Raw genomic sequence first — 19241 nt, 5'->3', positions numbered from 1 at the left:
AAGAAATGTACTTACTAGATGGCAATTATTTTGTGATTCACATTTCTGTGCTATTCAGTGTACGTTTTAGAAAAGGAATATTTTTTTATATATATTTTTTTTCTGTTCCAGGAAAAATATTGTTGGTTTCTTTTCCGTTAAGCACAGAAAATCACCTCTTTTCCAGTGTTCCTGCAGAGAGCAACTGCATAGTTGGGGGTAGAGGTGTTCAGCCATGTTTGGTTCTGGCTTAACCCTCTTTGCTCTCTGACAATTCACACTTGCTTAAATGTACAGGTGTGTGGCCAAAAGTATACCATGAGTTCTCAGCTGAGCAGCTGGGCATCTTCCCATAGATTAGTCCTTCAAATTGGGGTTATTGAGTGCCCACAATTTGTTTTAATGCAGGGTGTGGGCAAATCTGTGGTGCTTCTGACTGTGCTGCAAACCATCCAAAAGGAGCAAGATCTAATCTGCACCCTCACTGTGTGGCAGGCTGGGTTTAGCATGGTATATTATTTTAGTCTGAGTATAGCTTTTTGGGGTGTAATTGCTCCAGTCTGGTTGGGTGGATGTCACAGGGTCTGTCTGCAAAAAGCCATGCAGACCTACTCATAACCTGATGTTGCAAAATGGTAAATCTGAGTTTGGACTTCACATAGACGGTTTTAATTCCTCCCTCATGGAGAGTTTAGAACCCTCCATATAATCTGGTATTAATTTCCCCCAAATGTTCACTGCTTTTCTTTGTGTTGTTTTTGTGTGTGTGCGTGTGTGTGTTCTGTCCCCCTTTGTTCGCAATGTACTGTCTCAGTGTTCAGAGTTAAATGAGAAGCTAGACCTATTGCTCCAGGCTCTCCACTCCGAAGCCCAGGCTGCTCCCATTCTCCCAGGCGTCACTCCCCCCATCGTGGAAGAAGAAGCTGAGGAATTTTCCAGTGAAGAATCCCTGTCTGAAAGTAAAGAGCAGTTGGCAGAGTGTGTTGCAAAGTCTTCCACCCAGAAACTCTTCAAACCAAAAGAACAGCTCATGCTGCGGGCAAACAGTTTAAAGAAGGCAGTGAGGCAGATCATTGAACAAGCAGAAAAAGGTGCACATCAGCCATGTTTTGTTCCTTATTGATATAATAATGATGATGATTTTTTTTTTTAACTAGCATAAGTTTTCAATATTAAAGCTTGATTTCTCCATTCTCATGCGGATAAAATTAAATGCTTGTTACAAGCTGCAAGGAAAAGAAGTTCTGCTTGTTTGGATATTGGTGACTGTCTGTATGCAGTGTACACACGCACACACATGCGCATGTCTGAATGTGCACAAGCGTGTTTCTTTTGTAACTATACTCCTCCACAGAATGAAAATTTCCAGCAGTAAATCTTTGTCAATGGGCAAAAGGTTGCTAGGCTCCTTTTCACTGAATTGGCAACAGAAACCCTTTGTTAATATTTGTAAACCTGAAATTAAAGCCACAGAAACAAGAAGCTAATTTTCAATTTGTGTAAATTTTTCTTTAAAATATTTGAAACTTTTTTTTAATAAGCAGTTGTGGATGAGCAGAATGCTCACAATGAAGAACAAGTGAACCAGTCCCCACTAGAATATGGCAAAGAATTGGATGAATCAAAAGAAGAGGAAAAAGAGGAAGATACAAAGGAATTTGAGTCCCAGTCAGGTGAGTAATTAAGAAATAAAATCATTTAAATCATGTAGTTTTATGAAACCAACCTTGTTGGCCCCATACTTAAAATGGTTAGATTATTTCTATTGTTTTTATATCATATACTTTCTGAAAAAATCTTCTTTCTGCATAGGCTTTCTTTTGTATCTCTGATTGTTGCAGCCCCTTGTATTGCATGTGCTGGGACAGTGTGTGAAAGCTTAAAGCTTTGATTGTCATTTCTAATTGGTCTGATAGAATATTTTTCCATGACTATTATTTGCCAAGTACTGGAGTGTTGTTTAAGTAGAAACTATTCACACATTTCAATAGATTTGGCTAAATAAAAGTGGAGAAAAAATGCCAGGAATAAGATGAACAGTCTTTTGGAATAGATTTACAAAGCTGAGAAGGCATTTTTGAGGAAAGAAGTGCCTGTTTAGTCCAGTTCTGAGCAGAGACTAGAACCTAGCTAGTAGCGGTGATAGCGTGTCTCAGTCACAGGGGTTTTAGGGTATATTATAGGAATTTCTGTCAGTCGTTTCTGTTGAGGGTACTTAACTTTGTATAAAACAGACATATTCATTCATTGCATCAGCAATGAAATTCTGATGTCTCATCTGGGAGTTTACCTCGAGACAGAGTTACTGGAACTGAGACAGAATGGATATTTAAGTGTTTTATATGAATGAACTGGAACAACTTAAAGCAGGAAAGTATACAATAGAAATTGGAGCATGGAATTCTCCTGAGAAGTGTCAGGACTGAGTTCAGTCCTGCTTTTTGCCTAATTTAGAGCGGAGATTTGAACCAAAGTCTTTGGTATCCCATTTGTGTCCAGCCTGCCTGGCAGGCAGTGTTAGCACTACTGCCTCTTTCTCATGCATGTTGTGCTCAAGAGTTAAATTAAATGTTCTCTTTAAGTTGCATCAAGAAATATTTAATTCAGCCTGAAAACAACTTATTTTGCATTGCTATGTATCCTGAATGTATTGACTTCCAAAAGTAACTAAAATGCATGTGCAAATGCATGATTTCTGTATGGGCACATGTATGCACAGGTACATACACATTTAAATATACAATACATATCGGAGCCTGTTTAGGCATTGCATAGATACTGATTATTCAAACAGCCATTATTTATGATATTTTTAGATACCTATTAGAGCTGTTCATTTGCCCTGATGACCTATCACAAAAGGTAGGATGAGGCTTTCCTGTATCACAGATAGCTTAAAGAGATTGTTTCAAGTTCTATCTTTAGGTGTCTCAAAAATATATTGAAATTTATGTTTTCAATAGGATGAGCCATTGCTATCCAAAAGGCAAGGATCTATTATCTGCGGACTAGAGGATGGTGGACTTAATTTGATGGTGGAACCTTTATTTGTGAATTTCTTGAACTCCTGGCATCAGTGTTTGGGGAATTTTACTTGTAACATTTACTTAAGACTACATAATGTGTAATGTGTCTTAATTTTAACTTTATTTTCACTGTCAGAGTTTTTTAGTGATTGCTTTTTCCTATGTTTTGTTAAATAGCACCTTGCTTAAATACATAGTATATGCTTTGGTGGTCTTATTGCAGGGTATCTTAGATTTTAAAAGATTTGGAATGGAGCTATTTAAAAAAGCAGTACAGGTTCTGTATTCATTCAGTTTGGGTTGGAAAATTAAAAAGAAATGTTAATATGGAAAATTGTTCCTGCCATCTCTGTTGAGCTGTACCAGACTCTAAAGCTGGAATGGTATGAGTGCTAAAATGTATTTTAAATGATAAAAAGTTAAGAGTTTTATTTCATTTTTATTAATTGACTGATTATTGTCTGGATATTCCTTTAGAGGAACAGATTTGTAAATAGTTCAGTCACGTGTTAGAATACCCCATTACGAAATACTTGCAGAAATTAACTAAGTTAAATCATTTAGAAATGGACAGGCCAAAGAAGGATTAAGAAAAATAACATGATCTTATTAATTTTTCTAGCTACTCAATGCTCTAATCTTCAACTCTGAGCTTTCACAGCTTATTTCAGGTGGAAGATCACTGTCAAAGTTACTAGGGCTCCTTCCCATGGCAAAATTTTTAGCTTGGTTGTCCCAAAGCCACATCAAGCTGGCTTCTCACAACTGTTGGCTGCTATACAGCAAGCCATATAGTAAGCCACTATAGCAAGCTATATTTGCTTTCCAAGCTGTAGAGCCCCGTGCCAGCTCTGTCCTTGGTCGGATCCACTTCAACTGCTGCTGCTGTCTAACTGTTCCTGCTTTTCAGTAGGAGCATCATTTGCTCCACACTGTGGGGTTTTGCAGATTACTTTCCAAAAAAGGAGGACAGCATTTCTGTGTGGGTGGCCTATGCTGGGTTTGAAAATGCAGCACAAATAACACAATTGTATTATTTGTGTCATTCATTGTATGAAGCAATCAGAATAGTGAGTGATTTGAGTTTGAAACAACTTTCTTGGAAGGTAGCATTTTCATGAAGTGATAGCCCATTTTGTTGCTAAGCCCATTTTGTTGCTCAGTTTTCCTTTTGGCTACGGAGTGTTTGGTGACTGAGCTTAAAATAGTATTTATAGAATAGTATTCTCCACTTATCTCCTGAAATAGCACAGTACTAATTCCCACATTCAAATTATAGGGTAAATCACTCCTTCATGTGTCCTTTATGAAAACTGCCCATGAGTGGCTGCAGTGGCAGAAGAACGAGTCATCTGTAGGAGACCCTCACTTACCTTTCCCCCTGCTTGGATTTGGGCACCAAGCCAATCCAACCAGATGTCATGTTTGGCCATTTCCCATGACAGACTTCAGTATGGTGTTCTGTGCTGGCCAGTAGTTCATGTGGCAGGGTTATTTCAAGAGAACAAAGTGCGTAATAATTTTAGGAAAGCTGTTAGGTACTGCAGGTGGAAATTTCAGTCTTTGCCACATTACCAGAATGGGCCACTAGAGAAAATCTGAATTGTGGAGAGACAGTGGTGGCTGGTGGGGACAGCAAAAGGCATCCTCTAGATATTTAGCAAGCCACTGCCTGTGGCAAAATGGGTTTTCAACAAAGTTGTTTGGTATTTGCATCTCCTCCTATTACAATAGCCTGCATCGAGACCTTCAAGAGGTATCGTCCTCCTGAGGCTCTGCACTGAATCTGGTGTCTGTGTCAATAGCTCCTACCTTAAGTGTAGGTCATTAGTTTCTTGGGGCTTCTGTTTATTCAGGATCTCACACTTCCTTTTTCCCAGTAATGGATTCCAGACTTTCTTCAGTGATTGTCTCTTGTTTGGCCCCTCTCCTTTTACCTTGGTTATAGGGATCAGTGCTTGTTGCTTGTTCACTTTCAGCGGTAGCTCATGGAGGATGTCAGCTCTATGGGCATGGTGGATGACCTGTTCCTACTGCTGTAAATATATAATAAAATAAAAATACATGCATAAATACATACAAATATATATGCATACATATATATGCATACGTATATATGCACATATGTATATAAAACCCTTGTTTCTTGGTGATACAATTTCTGTGCTTGTTAGGGAGGTCTGTTATTCTTCATACATCTGAAATGTGGGAAATAGAGTGCATATTAATGCTGTCAGTGGGAGAGAGGTGTTTAGGGAGAAAGCATGAAACATGAATTCAATTATCTGCAATGAAATATTAGTTTTACTCATTAGGGCTCTGTTGTTTTTATCAGAGCATGAACAGCAAAAGTTTATCTTTATTGCAGTTATACCCAAGAGTCTCATTTGTCAGATGAAGAGCGGCTGCTCTGTTGATTTTCCTATTTAATATAACTGCCTTGTTCCCCAGTACAGAGAGAACAAACTGCGTGAACAGCATTGTGAATTTTTCAGTAGCATTATGAAAAATGGAAGTTAATTGTGTTCTGAATATTATATTTTACCCTCTGAGAATTTTCCCTGGTCATTTGATGAAGGTAATAGTTTTCCATATGTTAATTACCTTCATCTAAATATTTAATAACTCTTTTTAGGTATCATTTGCCATTTTTATTTCTTTTCATTTTTTTAACATTATAGGACAATGTTTTGTCACGCACATATACAAATCATTGTGTTGTATTGATACCACACAATACTACTTCATTTTGTGATAATTGCTAAGGCTAGTTTACAGATGTTAAAGTCAGAAGGAGGCATTAGGTCATTTAGTCAGACCTTCCATAAAACAGTCCAGAAAATTTCACCCACTTATTCCTGTCATGAGTCTAATAATTTCTGTTCAACTTAAGCAAGTCATCCAGAAAGGCTTGTAATCTTATTCCTGAGATACAAGGAGAAGAAGAATTCAGCATTTCACTGATTGGTCCATGATAAATTGTCAGCATTTAAAAAGTGTATGCCCAAATCCTAGCTTGAATTGATCTGAATATAATTTCTAAGCTCTGATTCCTGTTATTACCTTTCTCTTTAGATTTTCCTGCTCTGCATTTTGTTCTCAATGGTGTCTTTGTGCAATGTACCCACGTTACTCTCAGGCTGAAGTTTCATGATTGACATGAGCTAATCTGTGTCCCTCCTGCCACAAAAAAGGGTATTTTTTTTTTCCTTCCCACCCCGTTCTTGGCAGTGCTTTCCTACTGCTTTCTTGGTGCTAGCCCTAATCATTTTAGTTTTCTGCTTTTGCTGAGTTAATTTTGAGATTTCGAGAGGAAGATTTCAGATCACTTTGAAATCCTTCTGTTTTGCTTTCTGAGTTTCTTCAGTTTGTCAAGGTTGAAGTTGTTCCGAAGCCGAAGTACTTTTAACATGTGAAATAAACTGGAGCAGAGGGAGCCAAGAATTGTCTGAGTATGCTCATCTTGTGTACAAAAGCTTTCTGAGTGCACGTGGAAGTGCCATACCAAAGAGCATTCGGCAATACCCAAACTTTCTTTCTCGGGGCACCGATTCCTGACCAAGGCTAGGAGGGCTGACTTTCACAGAGGTTGACTTCCCAAGGCTAGTGTGAGCATTGGTGAGCTCCCTCTGTCAAAGACAGGTTCTGCCAGGAAAGTAAATTAAAGTACCCGAAGTTAGCCCTCTGAAAAGCTTGTCCTTCTTCTTCACCTACGGAGGCAGCCCCAAGGAGTAACTGGCCTCACTAAGCTGGTATTTTCTCTTTGTGAATATCTTCTCTTTCCCCATGACTTTTTTCCCATCTCTTTTTCCTGAGCTCCTGTCTGCCTTTGTCACCAACAATTTGATCAGCTACCAAACATTGCTTGCTATGTGTCATAAAGCTTTATTGATCCCTATTCTGTTGAATCTTAACAAATAAGTTATTTCAACTGTTTGGGGAATTTGTGTTCTTTGTGAAAAAGAAGTGATAGTAAGCTGATCTCCCCCATGATCTTTTTAACTGCAGAAGGCAAGAGTGTCTGGATATGGCTTTCCCTTCCCTTGCAGTGTTCAGTTTGGCTGTAGATAAATATGTCAGAATTTTGTGTGAATGTCTGATTGATTTCTCTGCTTTTGTCAAGTTCAGAAACCTGATGCAGGCAGATCCATTGCAGCTGCTTAAAACAAATAGTCTAGACTGGGTATTACCCTGGCTTGATTTTGGCCTGGGTTCTAATGGTTACCTATATTAAAATTGGTATAAATAATAATGAGCCATATAATATATTTATGAATAAATATACATTGAATTTAAGTTTAAATTCTTATTATTTCATTGACATTTCTTCTGAAGTCTGCGTTTTTTTGTGAAACCTATTGTTATGTTTAGCGGAAACTTACTACAGTACTAAATACTATAACATTTTAAGGCTGATACGATTTATTTTTTGCTAACAGGTGGAACCAGAAGCTGGGAACTCCTCACATCCTTGCATACTCATGCATTTTTATTTTTGCTTGTCACTTGATCTTTCTGTTTGTGAGGGTTTTTTTCCCCTGTATTTAAAAGAAAAAAAGTGGTGTGCTGTAGAAGGACATTTCTCACAGAAGGGTGATATTAATTACTGCTTTTGAAATATTTTGAGGGCTATAAAGCTATGCATTTGGTAATGTGCTGATATATCTAATTAGTGCTCTTATTATTACTATTTCTGCACAGTTAAAACTGCACCAAGATCTCCAGATCGACGTGCAAGTCGAGGTATCCATTCTCAGACAGGTTCCTTCTCTGCTCCGGCTTTGGCTGCCAGCAAAGAAAACCTCCCTGTGCTTAACACGAGGATTATCTGCCCAGGTAATCGTGATTTTGAAATCTGCTGTTCCTTTCACAACTTTAATATTGCCTTCTCTTCCCCTGCTTCCTGTCAAATAACACCTTTTATTTCAAGCCCTGGGTTTTACCTGGAAGTGCCGCTTTCTGAATAGAGGTGAACCGATGTACAGATCTTTGTGTTGTATCACATATTAGGAAATGCAAATCATGTAAAATGTTCCTGACTGGCACAGCACCAGATATGTAGCAGAAGTGTTGCATTTGATTCTGGAAAAGGAAAAACAAAATTCCAGATGTTCTATTATTCATCCTAATAAATGGAGCTTGTTAAGAGGCTGAGGGACAGGCTCATGTCAGGATCAGCCCTCTGAATAAGAGATGTCCATACATACCTCTTTGGAAAAGTATAACTGAAATGTTCATTTTTCAGTCTCTCTTGGACCAGGCCTACCTACCTGCTTGCTTCATTCCAGTATTGTTTTTCCATTCCTCTCTTGTTGCATGCTTGTTTTCTCTGCTTTTTCCTAGTCTTGGCTTGGTTTCTGTCCCTTCTTCCTTTCTACTGAAAGCATCAAGTGGTAGCTTCTGCACATCTTGAGTGAGAAAAGAACTTCCTACTCAGCTTATACTTATGAAGCTAAATATTTAACTGAAGAATAGTTGATAGTTGCAGAACCGTCCACATGAATGTTGATTTATGATAGTGGCCTACCCCTATATTAGACCCATGGAAAACCATGAAAGTTTGGAGAGGAAGATGGGACTAAGTTTAAAAAAAAAAAAAAAAATCTATAGTAATCTTTTTGGACGTTAGGTAATCCATTTGATTTCTGTGTACAGCCAGTCACTGTTGGCCTGAAATCCCGAACTTTCTTTTCTTTCCTTTTTGTTTTCTTTCAGTGTGGTACCTGAATAGTTAATCACCGCACCTCACCCAGCTTGCTTTCTGTACAAGAGAGCCTAGACCCGAAAAGATAAACAATATAGGCAAAAGTTGAGATGGAAACACAATCACTCAGTGTATGGATTTGATGAATGCTGTTGTCTCTCAGAATTATGTGGCTTACATTATAAGAATCTATGTTTCTCTGCTTATCAAATGAAAATTGTTATTTCTTCCTATTTCTTATCAGGTTTAAGAGCTGGATTAGCTGCTTCTATTGCAGGAAGTTCAATTATTAGCAAAATGTTACTAGCAAATATCGATCCATTTGGTGCTACACCGTTTATTGACCCGGATCCAGATTCGCTGTAAGAATTTTATTTTTTTTTTCATATCTACTATGAGTTTTTTTTAGTTCGCTTTTCTTAACTTCTTTAGTTTTTCTTAATCTCTTTTTCGTCATGAAATTCTGTTTTGTCATCATTTGAATGACTAAGATGAACTCGCAGCTTTCTTAGGCAGTAGAGCTCAAGGTCTGAAAATAGATTGCATTGTGCCATTTTAGAATAGGCCCTTAGTTATAGGTAGTGCAGAGCAGTGTGGCAGCAGCAGAAATCATTTGCTCATTTCCCTCTTGCCTACTGGCTCTGAGAGAAGGAGGAGTGGAGGGCAGTGCTTGAAAGCTGGGTTTTCCTGCTTGAAGTGCTGGACTGAACAGCAAGGCATTGAAGCAGGGTTTGAGCGCTCCCCAGTAGACAGTGGAGGAGGAACAAGGACGTCCCCTGAATGAGTGGTGGAGGGGGAGCAAATTTTGTGTCCTCAATTGCCTCCGCTTCCCAGAACCTGGTGTAGTGCTGGCAGAGACTTACAGATGGTAACTGGATTGCGGGCCACTGCCCTCTGTGGATCCCCTAGAGCAAAGCATTGATGTACAGGCAGCATTGGCTGACCATCCAGCCCCAGTGTGCCTAAATACAGCCTGTATGCTCTCCTGGTTTGGTGCTGCTGTCTCAGAGCAGTGCCTGAGGCAGCTCTTTTCCCGTACTCTAGTGTTAGAACTCTATATTTTGGGTTTGGTTGAGAAATGCTAGGATGGGAATGTGCTGCTGCTGCTTCTCCATCTGATGGGGAGGAACTCCCACTCGTGAAGGATCTGGCAGATAGTCAGTCTCTTCGACTGCCATTGTGTTTCCATGGAGAAATTCAGAGGAAACACCTCATGTCATCTTTTGTTGATGTTCTGAGACCAACCACAATCTTGGTCAAAGCTGTGTATGTCCAGGTACTGTACAAATGCACACATAATGACCACTTTTCTTCTAACAGGGAGGGATATTCGGAAAAATGTGTCATGAACAATTACTTTGGAATTGGATTAGATGCAAAAATTTCACTTGAATTTAATAACAAGCGAGAAGAGCATCCTGAAAAGTGCAGGTAATAGGATTCTAAGGGGCAGAGCCAAGACATATTCATAATTTTATTTTTCTTATCTCTTTATTTGAAGTCCTTAACTTTTTCCTCACCCTAAATTACAAGACATAATAATCTGTGTATTTCAGTATGTAAATCTTATTTTACCTGTTTTCAGAAGTCGGACGAAAAACATGATGTGGTATGGAGTTCTTGGCACAAAAGAGTTACTGCAGAGGACTTACAAGAACTTAGAACAAAAAGTTCAACTTGAGGTAATTTTTATTTGTAAGCTTAATGAGTTTTTTTTGCTTCTGCAACATGTAGTTCAGAATTTGGGGTTCCTTTTGAAACCTTTTAGCGTTCTTGTGTCAGCCCAAGACATTAAAATTCTGCCCTCAAATGCACACTGTAAAAAAAAAAAAAAAATATATATATATACACACACACACATATATATTTATTTACTTATATATTTATATATATATATATATGCATGCTATATAAGAGGTGATTCCCCAGGTGATTCCTTGGTGGAAAATATTCCAAAATACTGGGTTTAATGTTACTTGTTATTTATATATTTATTTTAAAATCTTTTATAATTAATACAGCAAGGATATGTTTCCTAATGTTCACCACACTAAAGGGTGAGACCAGGTTTTAAGGACAATAATAGAAACTTGCATATACTAAACAGAAGGAAAGAGATAGTGTCCTAATCCTTCAGGTTCAGTTTAAACCGTCTGAAAGCTTGATTACGCATATAGAGAAAGGACACAGAAGTTGTTAGAGGAAAAATTCCTGACAGAGAAAGACAGGTTCTGAATGTAGGGACTTTCTCAAATATGTATTTGAGATAGGCACACAGGGGAAGCAAGGAAGTATCACAGCAACAACAAATGCAGTGTAAATTGTCTAAACATGGTTAATTTTAAAATTGGTTCTAAAACCAAATATAAGTCTTTTTCACAATACTAGGAACTGAAAGGAGATATAAATGGTTACCAAATGCAGAAAAAGGGATAATTACAGTTGTTTTCACCCAAAGAATATCTAGGTTGGGGGTTGACAGAGAATATATGTATATATATTTTTTCATGTTAAATATCTCATATGGAAGTTCATGATATTTATATGATGATACTTTTTAAGTTGAGAGAGTAATTTTAATTTATTGCATCTCTCTTCACTGAGCTTTAGGAGGGTTTTGTATGATAGAGGCAGATTGCTGTTATCTAAGGACTGAGTAATTATCAAGGAATTATGCAGTAGTTAGTGAATATAATGACAGGAAAGAACATTATGTATGGTGCAGATAGATAGATTTCTAATTTGAGGATCTTTTGAATAAGATTCAATAAGGCATTCAAATCTGACCTTTCCATAATTATTTTTGAATATTTCTGGAAGTAAACCAGCAAGCAGAAATCTCATATTTAGTATTGCCTTGCATAATATCAGCCTTATGCTAAAACCTGTGATTAGGTGCACAGCACTGGAAAATTAAAAATATTAATATCAGGAATTAGGGGCAAAGCTCTGTAATACAAATGGCTATGCAGCATCTATTAATCTCACAGCACATTTTGGGTGTTATCAGATTTTGATTAAAATGTTGAATTCTGTCTTGTTGCTAAGATCAAAAAACTAAGCACATTTCTGAAAATGTTTTGCAACTCTCTCCTCCTGATAAATTACCAAAAATTTCCTGAGGATTTCTAGTTCATTTGTGTAATTATAAGACACTCTGTGGGACATGTAACTTTTGGTAATCTAGCAATGTTCTTTAAAGGAAATTTTACCTGACTTGTAAGTTTGCTATCGCGAAGTAACACGAGAGTCCAGCACTTATGACAGTATATTCCCTGCTTGCTTCAAATACACATTTGTGGCACTGCTGCAGGACTTGCTGAAAGTATTCCTGGTGAGCAGACAAGAAAACTAACGTATAGCAGCTGCCTAGGGCTCTCAGCATGTCTCAGCACTTCTGACTCCCAGGTCAAGGCTTTGAGACTATTGGGCTCTGCTCTACAGTCACCTACATGGCTTTAAGTCAAGAGTGATTTCTCTGAAGTCAGTAAATTTACTCTGGTCATAAGTAGTGTGAGATTGATTATGTATGGTTTTTGCATGGTATGTATGGTGACATACATGTATGTTTATACAGTATGTTTGTACGTATGGCTATGTGCGATCACGTTGAGTAGCACTTGAAGTTGCTTATGTTTTTTGGAGGACCAAAGAGGGACTGAAAGGCAAGAGGTCATAGAACTTACCTCTTGCCTGCAAAATCAACAACTTCCAACCACAGCCAGAGTAACAACAGTGGGTTCAGTTCTGGATTTGCCTCTGTACTTTTGGGAGGAGAGTGAGTTATTTTTACATGAAGCCAAGTATACAAGTGCTAACAAAATAAATATTTAACTCCATGTTTGTGGCTGTGCCAGAAACATTCTTGGGTTTAGGACTTTTTTTTTTTCTTCAACTTAATGGACTTACCTAAATAACAAATGTATTGCAATTTTGGGAATGCAGCTATAAGATGGGAGTCTAATTATTCAATGGGTAAATGAGACTTTTTGTAATGTCCATGGTCATCTGTTTAAACTCAGTGATATAGTTTTTCTCATTGCAAAAAGATTCCTAATGCTTGATAGATAGCACACGAGAAATTTCACAATAAGGGATGTGAAAATGTTTCTCTGAAGAGATATCTAACAGCTCTGCTCTAGGTACTAGTGTTTTTTCAACTCTAAAATTGGTGCTGAGCTTGAGAAGAAGAGGCTTGTATCTGAGCTGCCTCACAGTGTAGGTGGAATGAGCTTGTGTCAACGTATTAATGACTGTCCTCCCCTGCTGGCTCCGTTGAAGCTTCATATATTAAAAATGGTTGATTACTTTTATCGTGCTACTTATCTTACATACTGAATGAGCTTTTATCCATTACAGTGTGACGGACAGTACATCCCCCTTCCAAGTCTGCAGGGTATAGCTGTGCTAAACATTCCCAGCTACGCTGGTGGGACTAACTTCTGGGGTGGAACCAAAGAAGATGATGTGAGTAGCACTAAAGAAAAGTAACCTTATGAGCAGAACCAGCAATTAATTCCATGTGCTGCTGTTCTCATTTAATTTTAGTAGTACTAGCATATAGTATGGATAACAACTCTTACTCAGGACTCTTACTGTTTGAGTTTAAACTGTGAGGTCTCAATCAAAATATGGCGCTTTTTTTTTTGGCATTAAACTATCACTCAGAACTCTACTTCAAATTAGATTGTGGTTCTAATGTGTATTGATATAGATATAGATATATCTATTTATATATATGTATGCTTATATGTATATATACACACACCACACAAAAAAATTTAAACAAGTTTTGATGTCCTTTTCTTATTTTTATTATATGTCAGAGCGTGGCAGCTATGTTTGTATTTGGCTAGGGATATCTAACATTTTGATATTCTCCATGTTTGCATTCATAGCTTGAATGCATCTCTCGTGTCTGCCCAGCTCCTGTTCAGGTGTTTATTTTTCTCCCTGGGCCCCCTCACTGAGAGAGAGAGAGAGAGAGAGAGAGAGAGAGAGAGAGAGAGAGAGAGAGAGGGAGAGAGAGAAGATCCGTCCTAGCTGTCATAGTGGTATACAGCAAACGTATATTTCTTGGAGCAGTTTTACTGATACTGTTAGTCTTCTGGTGATCAGATGTGCCAGCAAAGTGACGTGTTTGTTCTGGACAAAGTTAGGTGTATAACTCGCTGCTTTAGTGCAATTTGGAGTGACTGATCGTCAGAGATGATGACAGTCTGAAATGCTGCGGATTCTGCTTATCTGGACAGAAGAAAGTGGTTGCCTGCAGCTATTTCTGAGATATTATCGGTGAGGCAAGCAGGATAGCCCCACACTGACTGAGTTGAGCTGGGCTTGTTTAAGCATGCTTTTCTGGTCTGAAAAAGACAGGCTGGAAACATGACCTGTGATGAGATGCGCTAAGGAAGGAGGGAATTATTTCTTGAATGTTAATACTTACAGATTTGTTTGTCTTTGTTAAAAAAAAAAAAAAAAAAAAAAAACCCAAAAAAACAGTTGTTTTATCAGCAAAGATGTTTTACTTGTGGAGAGACACAGAAGACTGGGTTGTGGTTTGCCCTTCCTCTTGCTAAAATGGAAGCAAAAAATAAATGAGCTTTTGTAATCACTTTTTCTTAACCCTGGCTGAGCTGGCCATGTAGATATCAGTTACACTTATTGAAATACTGTTTGGAGAAAAAAGCTGTAGAGCTTTAAAATGCATAAACTGGATCAAGAGCTATCCATACCTTTTTACCTTGGAATAACAGAATCACCATCTTTGCTTTTTTCAAGATAATCATATCTGGTAAACAAAAAAATCTAGAGAGAGTGAGAAAATTTTGCTTCAAAACACTCTAGACCAAGTTAAATTGTGCTTTTGTTCTTTGACACTGGTCTGTCAAAGATTTATCTGTGCAAACCTGGGATGCTGTGGGGACCAGGGCCACCTGGATGTGGTACTAATCTATGGCAACTGTGCTGTGCAGTTCCTTCCCTGAGAACCAGCCCCTCCTCGGTTTCCTGGTCAAAGCCACCACTCACTACACTGGGCTTAAGGGCTCCTGCTGGCTCAAGGGACAATGAGGACCAAAGATCCTCACCCTCTTCCCCATCCTCTCCCTATTTCCCTGAACCATTGCTGCAGCTGCTATCTAGATTACACCGTCCTGGGTCTTCACCCTCTTATTCTTCACCCCCAGGAAGTCCTCTCTCAGGGCACTCCTGGACAGGCTCTGACTACTTGCAGCTTTTGGACTCCTTTCATGGACTCTGCCCATGGTGTCCCTTGAGGTAGTCTGAGCACCGCTACCCTTTAAACTCTTACTGGAGTGACTTCTCCTGCTGATTTTTCTCCCTCATTGCTCCCTTTTCCATATCAGGATGAAAAGGTCAAGCTTCAAGTGACTTTAGGGCTTATGGTATCTACTGCCGGGCCCTTGCGCCAGTCAAACTCCATCCTAAGACTTCCCCAGGGCATGGCTAAATTCCCCTGCAGGACACCAGGTGGCAATGGCATGTCGCGTGCTTTTCGTGAGCTCACAGAAATCCAAAGTCTTGGCTGGATGAGGACATTTGTTCTGTACAAAAGCAATTTTCATATTTACAGCAGATAATTTGATGCAGCACAAACAAGATTCTCTTCACTATTAAAGCACCAATTAATAATGCAGACTGTGGACTCTGATGTTGGTTTCCAGAGAATTAGAATGTAGGAAGAGAAGCATTTCTAAGAAGAAAAAAGCAACATTACTTTTCTTAAGAACCTCTTACGTATTAAGTGCTTTGACGAAGTGGAGATTTGAATAGTCCTTTCATCTTGTTTTGAAAAACATATCCTAGTCTTCATACTGAAATATGCCATCTAAGGATATTATACCTGGTCATTCAGATATTCAAAATGCTATTATTATTGCCCTTTTAAGATAACATTTATCTACAATCTACAGTATCGCACTCCTATGACTTTTGAGAGACAGTATAATTATTCTACACTAAATAAATTAGAGTATTTAAGTGTCGAAAGTGAATCTGGAGTTGAACCTACAGAAAAGAAGACTGAATTCATGTTTCATTTAACATACGAGCTAAGCAATAGGTTTACCATCAAAAATGGATTTTTTTTTTCTTTCAGATATTTGGGGCCCCATCATTTGATGATAAAATCTTAGAAGTTGTTGCAGTATTTGGCAGCATGCAGATGGCAGTTTCAAGAGTCATCAAACTGCAGCACCACAGGATAGCTCAGGTTTGTTTCTCGTTTGAAAGCACGCAACATAGTTGGCAGCAGTTCAGGGTGCTGGAGAGCAGTCGTACTCTAGATGACCACTGCCCTATGCATTAATAAAGCGTTGACGTTGTTTTAATTTTAGCGGCTAACAAATTGTCTTGCATGATGAACAAACTATAAAAGTGCTTCATCCTTGAGACAAACCTGGAGGGAAGCCACAGCTCCTAGTAATCAACATATTTCAGGTGGACTGTCAGTTTCGTTAATATTTATTGCTCTGTAAAATAACATGTTTGTTCTTTTCCAGTGTCGGTCAGTAAAGATCACCATACTTGGCGATGAAGGGGTTCCAGTGCAAGTCGATGGAGAGGCGTGGATCCAGCCCCCCGGTGTTATTAAAATTATACATAAAAACAGAGCTCAGATGCTAACACGAGACAGAGTATGTTGCAGAAAGTGTGTTATGAGATACCTTTATTAATGTTGCTTTCTGTAGTAATTTGGTTCAATTGTAACATGCAAAAACAAAGCTTATAAAATAACTTTTATAACTTTAAATAATTTATATAATTATTTATAATTATATAATTTATATAATAAGCCTAGCAGAGAATTGTTCATTCATATAAATGACTCAGGCCTTTGTTAACTTTTATCGGTTTGATTAATGCTATTCCTATATTCTTATTAATATACTAAGATGAATAACAGTCAAAACTTGATATGTTTTTTCTTTGAGGCACTCTGTATATACACAGTCACATATGGGAGGTTTTAGCACAATTGCAGAAGTGGCAAAGTTTTAAAATCTCCATTTTTCAGAATATCAACTTGCAGATTTTTGTCCCCTGTCTCTGCCCTACTAGTCCTTCCTCTTCCCCATGACGCAGCCTCAAAAAGAGGAGACACAAGCAGAATCTCGTCACACGGCCACTGGAGAGGTCATGCTTCTTTAGGACAATGGCATAAAAGGCTTAACTGTCCCTCAGTTCTCTGTCTGCTAACTGGCTGTTGAATTTACTCTGGAATTAATAGCATTTGAACTACTTGTTTATTAAATTTGTTACGTTTTTCTACCTTTTTTTTTAAGGTTTGAACCTTGTAGTACTTTCAGATTTGGAACTTCCTATCCTCGCAAAATATGCCTATAGTATTGTCTTTGTGTTCATATAGTTTTGAAAAGATGTTTATTGAGGATAAGGGGGAGAGAGACAGCTTTCAGAAGTGACCTATTCTGTATATTAAGTTTAAAAAAAAGAAATACCATTTCATTATGTATAGCGCTTGTATTATATATGTAAGATTGTGTGCAATTCCACATGCGTTTATATGCATACACACACACACACACACACACATATTTATATATATATAAAAATATAAGTAAATACTGAAAGTGCTGTGAACTGAATGTATAATTCATTTTGACTAGGCTTTTGAAAATACCCTGAAGTCTTGGGAAGACAAACAGAAGTATGATTCCTGCAAACCTGTCATTCGATCTCCCTTGTACCCTCAACAGGCTGTTGAGTTGGCTACAGAAGAGGAAGTTGCACAGATCCAGCTGTGCTCGCAAGCTGCAGAAGAACTTATTACCAGGTACAGTAAAATTAATAAGTTTGGGTTGGCAATCTATACACAAAGACTGAATTATTCATAGAAATGCATATATAACCTTAAAAGGGTATATTTTCCTCATCTTCTGATTAATGTTCCACTCTATTAGTCTTTTGATTTTTTTGGATTTTGGATTTTTAAGGCTCAACTTGTTTATGTATGTAGCTGTTCAGATTTTTTTTCTAGTAAAAACTGCCTTTTTGAAGGAGTAATGGAAACAGAAAAACAAAGTTTTTTCCAGAGAGGTTTTTGTTTGAAACGTCTCATTTTATACAAAAGCATACATTAGAAAAAAAAAGACCTTAGAGGTCAACTTTATAAGTTAGAGCTGTGGATGTATCCATCTGACCTAGTAATGCCAGACTCCCCAGATAGTCAGTCATATTTCTAGATATTTCAAGATATTTCTAGAGCCCCTGTGCATTTGACCTCTTTTAGATGCACCCTTTACAAGAGATGCCTGTGCCCTAAAATTATCTATTTCTCTCCATTGGTTATAACGGGAATCTTGAGGACTAGGTCAGGTATAGGCATCTGCATTGCTGATGTCTCATTGTGACAGATGAATCTCAGGTGTTTGCTGCTTGTTTTTCGTTTTTGTTTTTTTTCTGAGTATTTGAAATATTCTCCTGTTCCAGATTTGACCTGCCAAATCTTTTCTTCTGTTGACTTTTCTGTTCCACCATCACTGCTTCCTCTTCCTTTTTTATTTCTCCCTAAAGACTCGTAATTCACGTTGAAAAAAATGATGACCACTTTTCACTGACCCTTAAAGTTTTCTTAAAATATTGCAGAGACAGTTACAACACCAACATTCAAGGAGCTCAAATTGCCAAATAAACACTTTGTACCTTTATGTATTCATCCACTCATTTATTGTTATTGCAGTTTTCTATTTGATTGCTAACACTCAAAATCCTAACATCTCTGTTGCCCCGGACATCTCAGTAATTTACATTTGTTGAGGTGATAGTGAGCTGCTGCTGCAAAACTGATCCCACAACCTTGCTTATCTTCAAGAACTACTTTCTCCCTGAAATGCAAGTTTTTTTAATAAAGAGACTTTAATTTTCACAGAAAAAACTACTTTTTAAGAAAAGGTCTTTTTAAATCAAAACATTTTATAAAGCTTCTATTCGGTTTATCATCATGATGAATGTTCTTAAGCCTCAAAATTAATTCTTGGAGTGGCTGTTTAGTAGCACTAACAATATAAGAAAGGAATTGAAGAACTATGTATTGTCTTTATACTGTGGTGGTGACTTAAGTAGGCAAGGAAGAATGATTTAGGTTATAATTTACCCAAAATAAGGTTTAGCCAAGACACCTTAAAAACTTTACTGTTCTAAAGGTCCATTTATAATTGGACCTCTCATAACCTCAAGCTTTTGCAGCCAATTTTAATGTTGAATCTAAAGGCGTTCTTGAGCTTTTCATGATATGGTTTGTGTAACAGGTGTAATTTTTCTTAAATAACTTCACATAAGCTATCTTAATATAGTAGGGTTTTCCTTTAATGTTTATATGAATTAATAGCCCCACATTTTTGGTATAATTTTTGCATGGCAGTTTTGCTTTAAGAGAAATAAATGTGTCTCGGTATTTCATAACAATAATAAATCTTCTGTATTATGAATGTCATTTACATGAGGTGCTCTGTTGCTAAAAGAGATTCTTGTATTTGAACTTTTGTTATAAAGGA

General features: G+C 37.7%; 1 protein-coding gene across 1 annotated transcript in view; it reads left to right on the top strand.

Annotated features, from left to right (window-relative positions):
• The window catches only part of DGKH (diacylglycerol kinase eta), a 156576-nt gene that overhangs the window by 123567 nt on the left and 13768 nt on the right, over positions 1-19241 (top strand). Inside the window, exons 15-24 of the mRNA XM_067292456.1 lie at positions 794-1070; positions 1524-1652; positions 7707-7841; positions 8954-9071; positions 10030-10140; positions 10295-10391; positions 13069-13176; positions 15827-15940; positions 16230-16364; positions 17355-17521. Of these exons, the coding sequence (XP_067148557.1) occupies positions 794-1070; positions 1524-1652; positions 7707-7841; positions 8954-9071; positions 10030-10140; positions 10295-10391; positions 13069-13176; positions 15827-15940; positions 16230-16364; positions 17355-17521 (1391 nt within the window). The remainder of the gene's footprint in view (positions 1-793; positions 1071-1523; positions 1653-7706; positions 7842-8953; positions 9072-10029; positions 10141-10294; positions 10392-13068; positions 13177-15826; positions 15941-16229; positions 16365-17354; positions 17522-19241) is intronic.

This window comes from Apteryx mantelli, chromosome 1, assembly GCF_036417845.1.
Source record: "Apteryx mantelli isolate bAptMan1 chromosome 1, bAptMan1.hap1, whole genome shotgun sequence".
Classification (NCBI taxonomy): domain Eukaryota; kingdom Metazoa; phylum Chordata; class Aves; order Apterygiformes; family Apterygidae; genus Apteryx; species Apteryx mantelli.
Note: the sequence above shows the minus strand (reverse complement) of the source record. Positions and strands in the feature narration are given on the sequence as shown.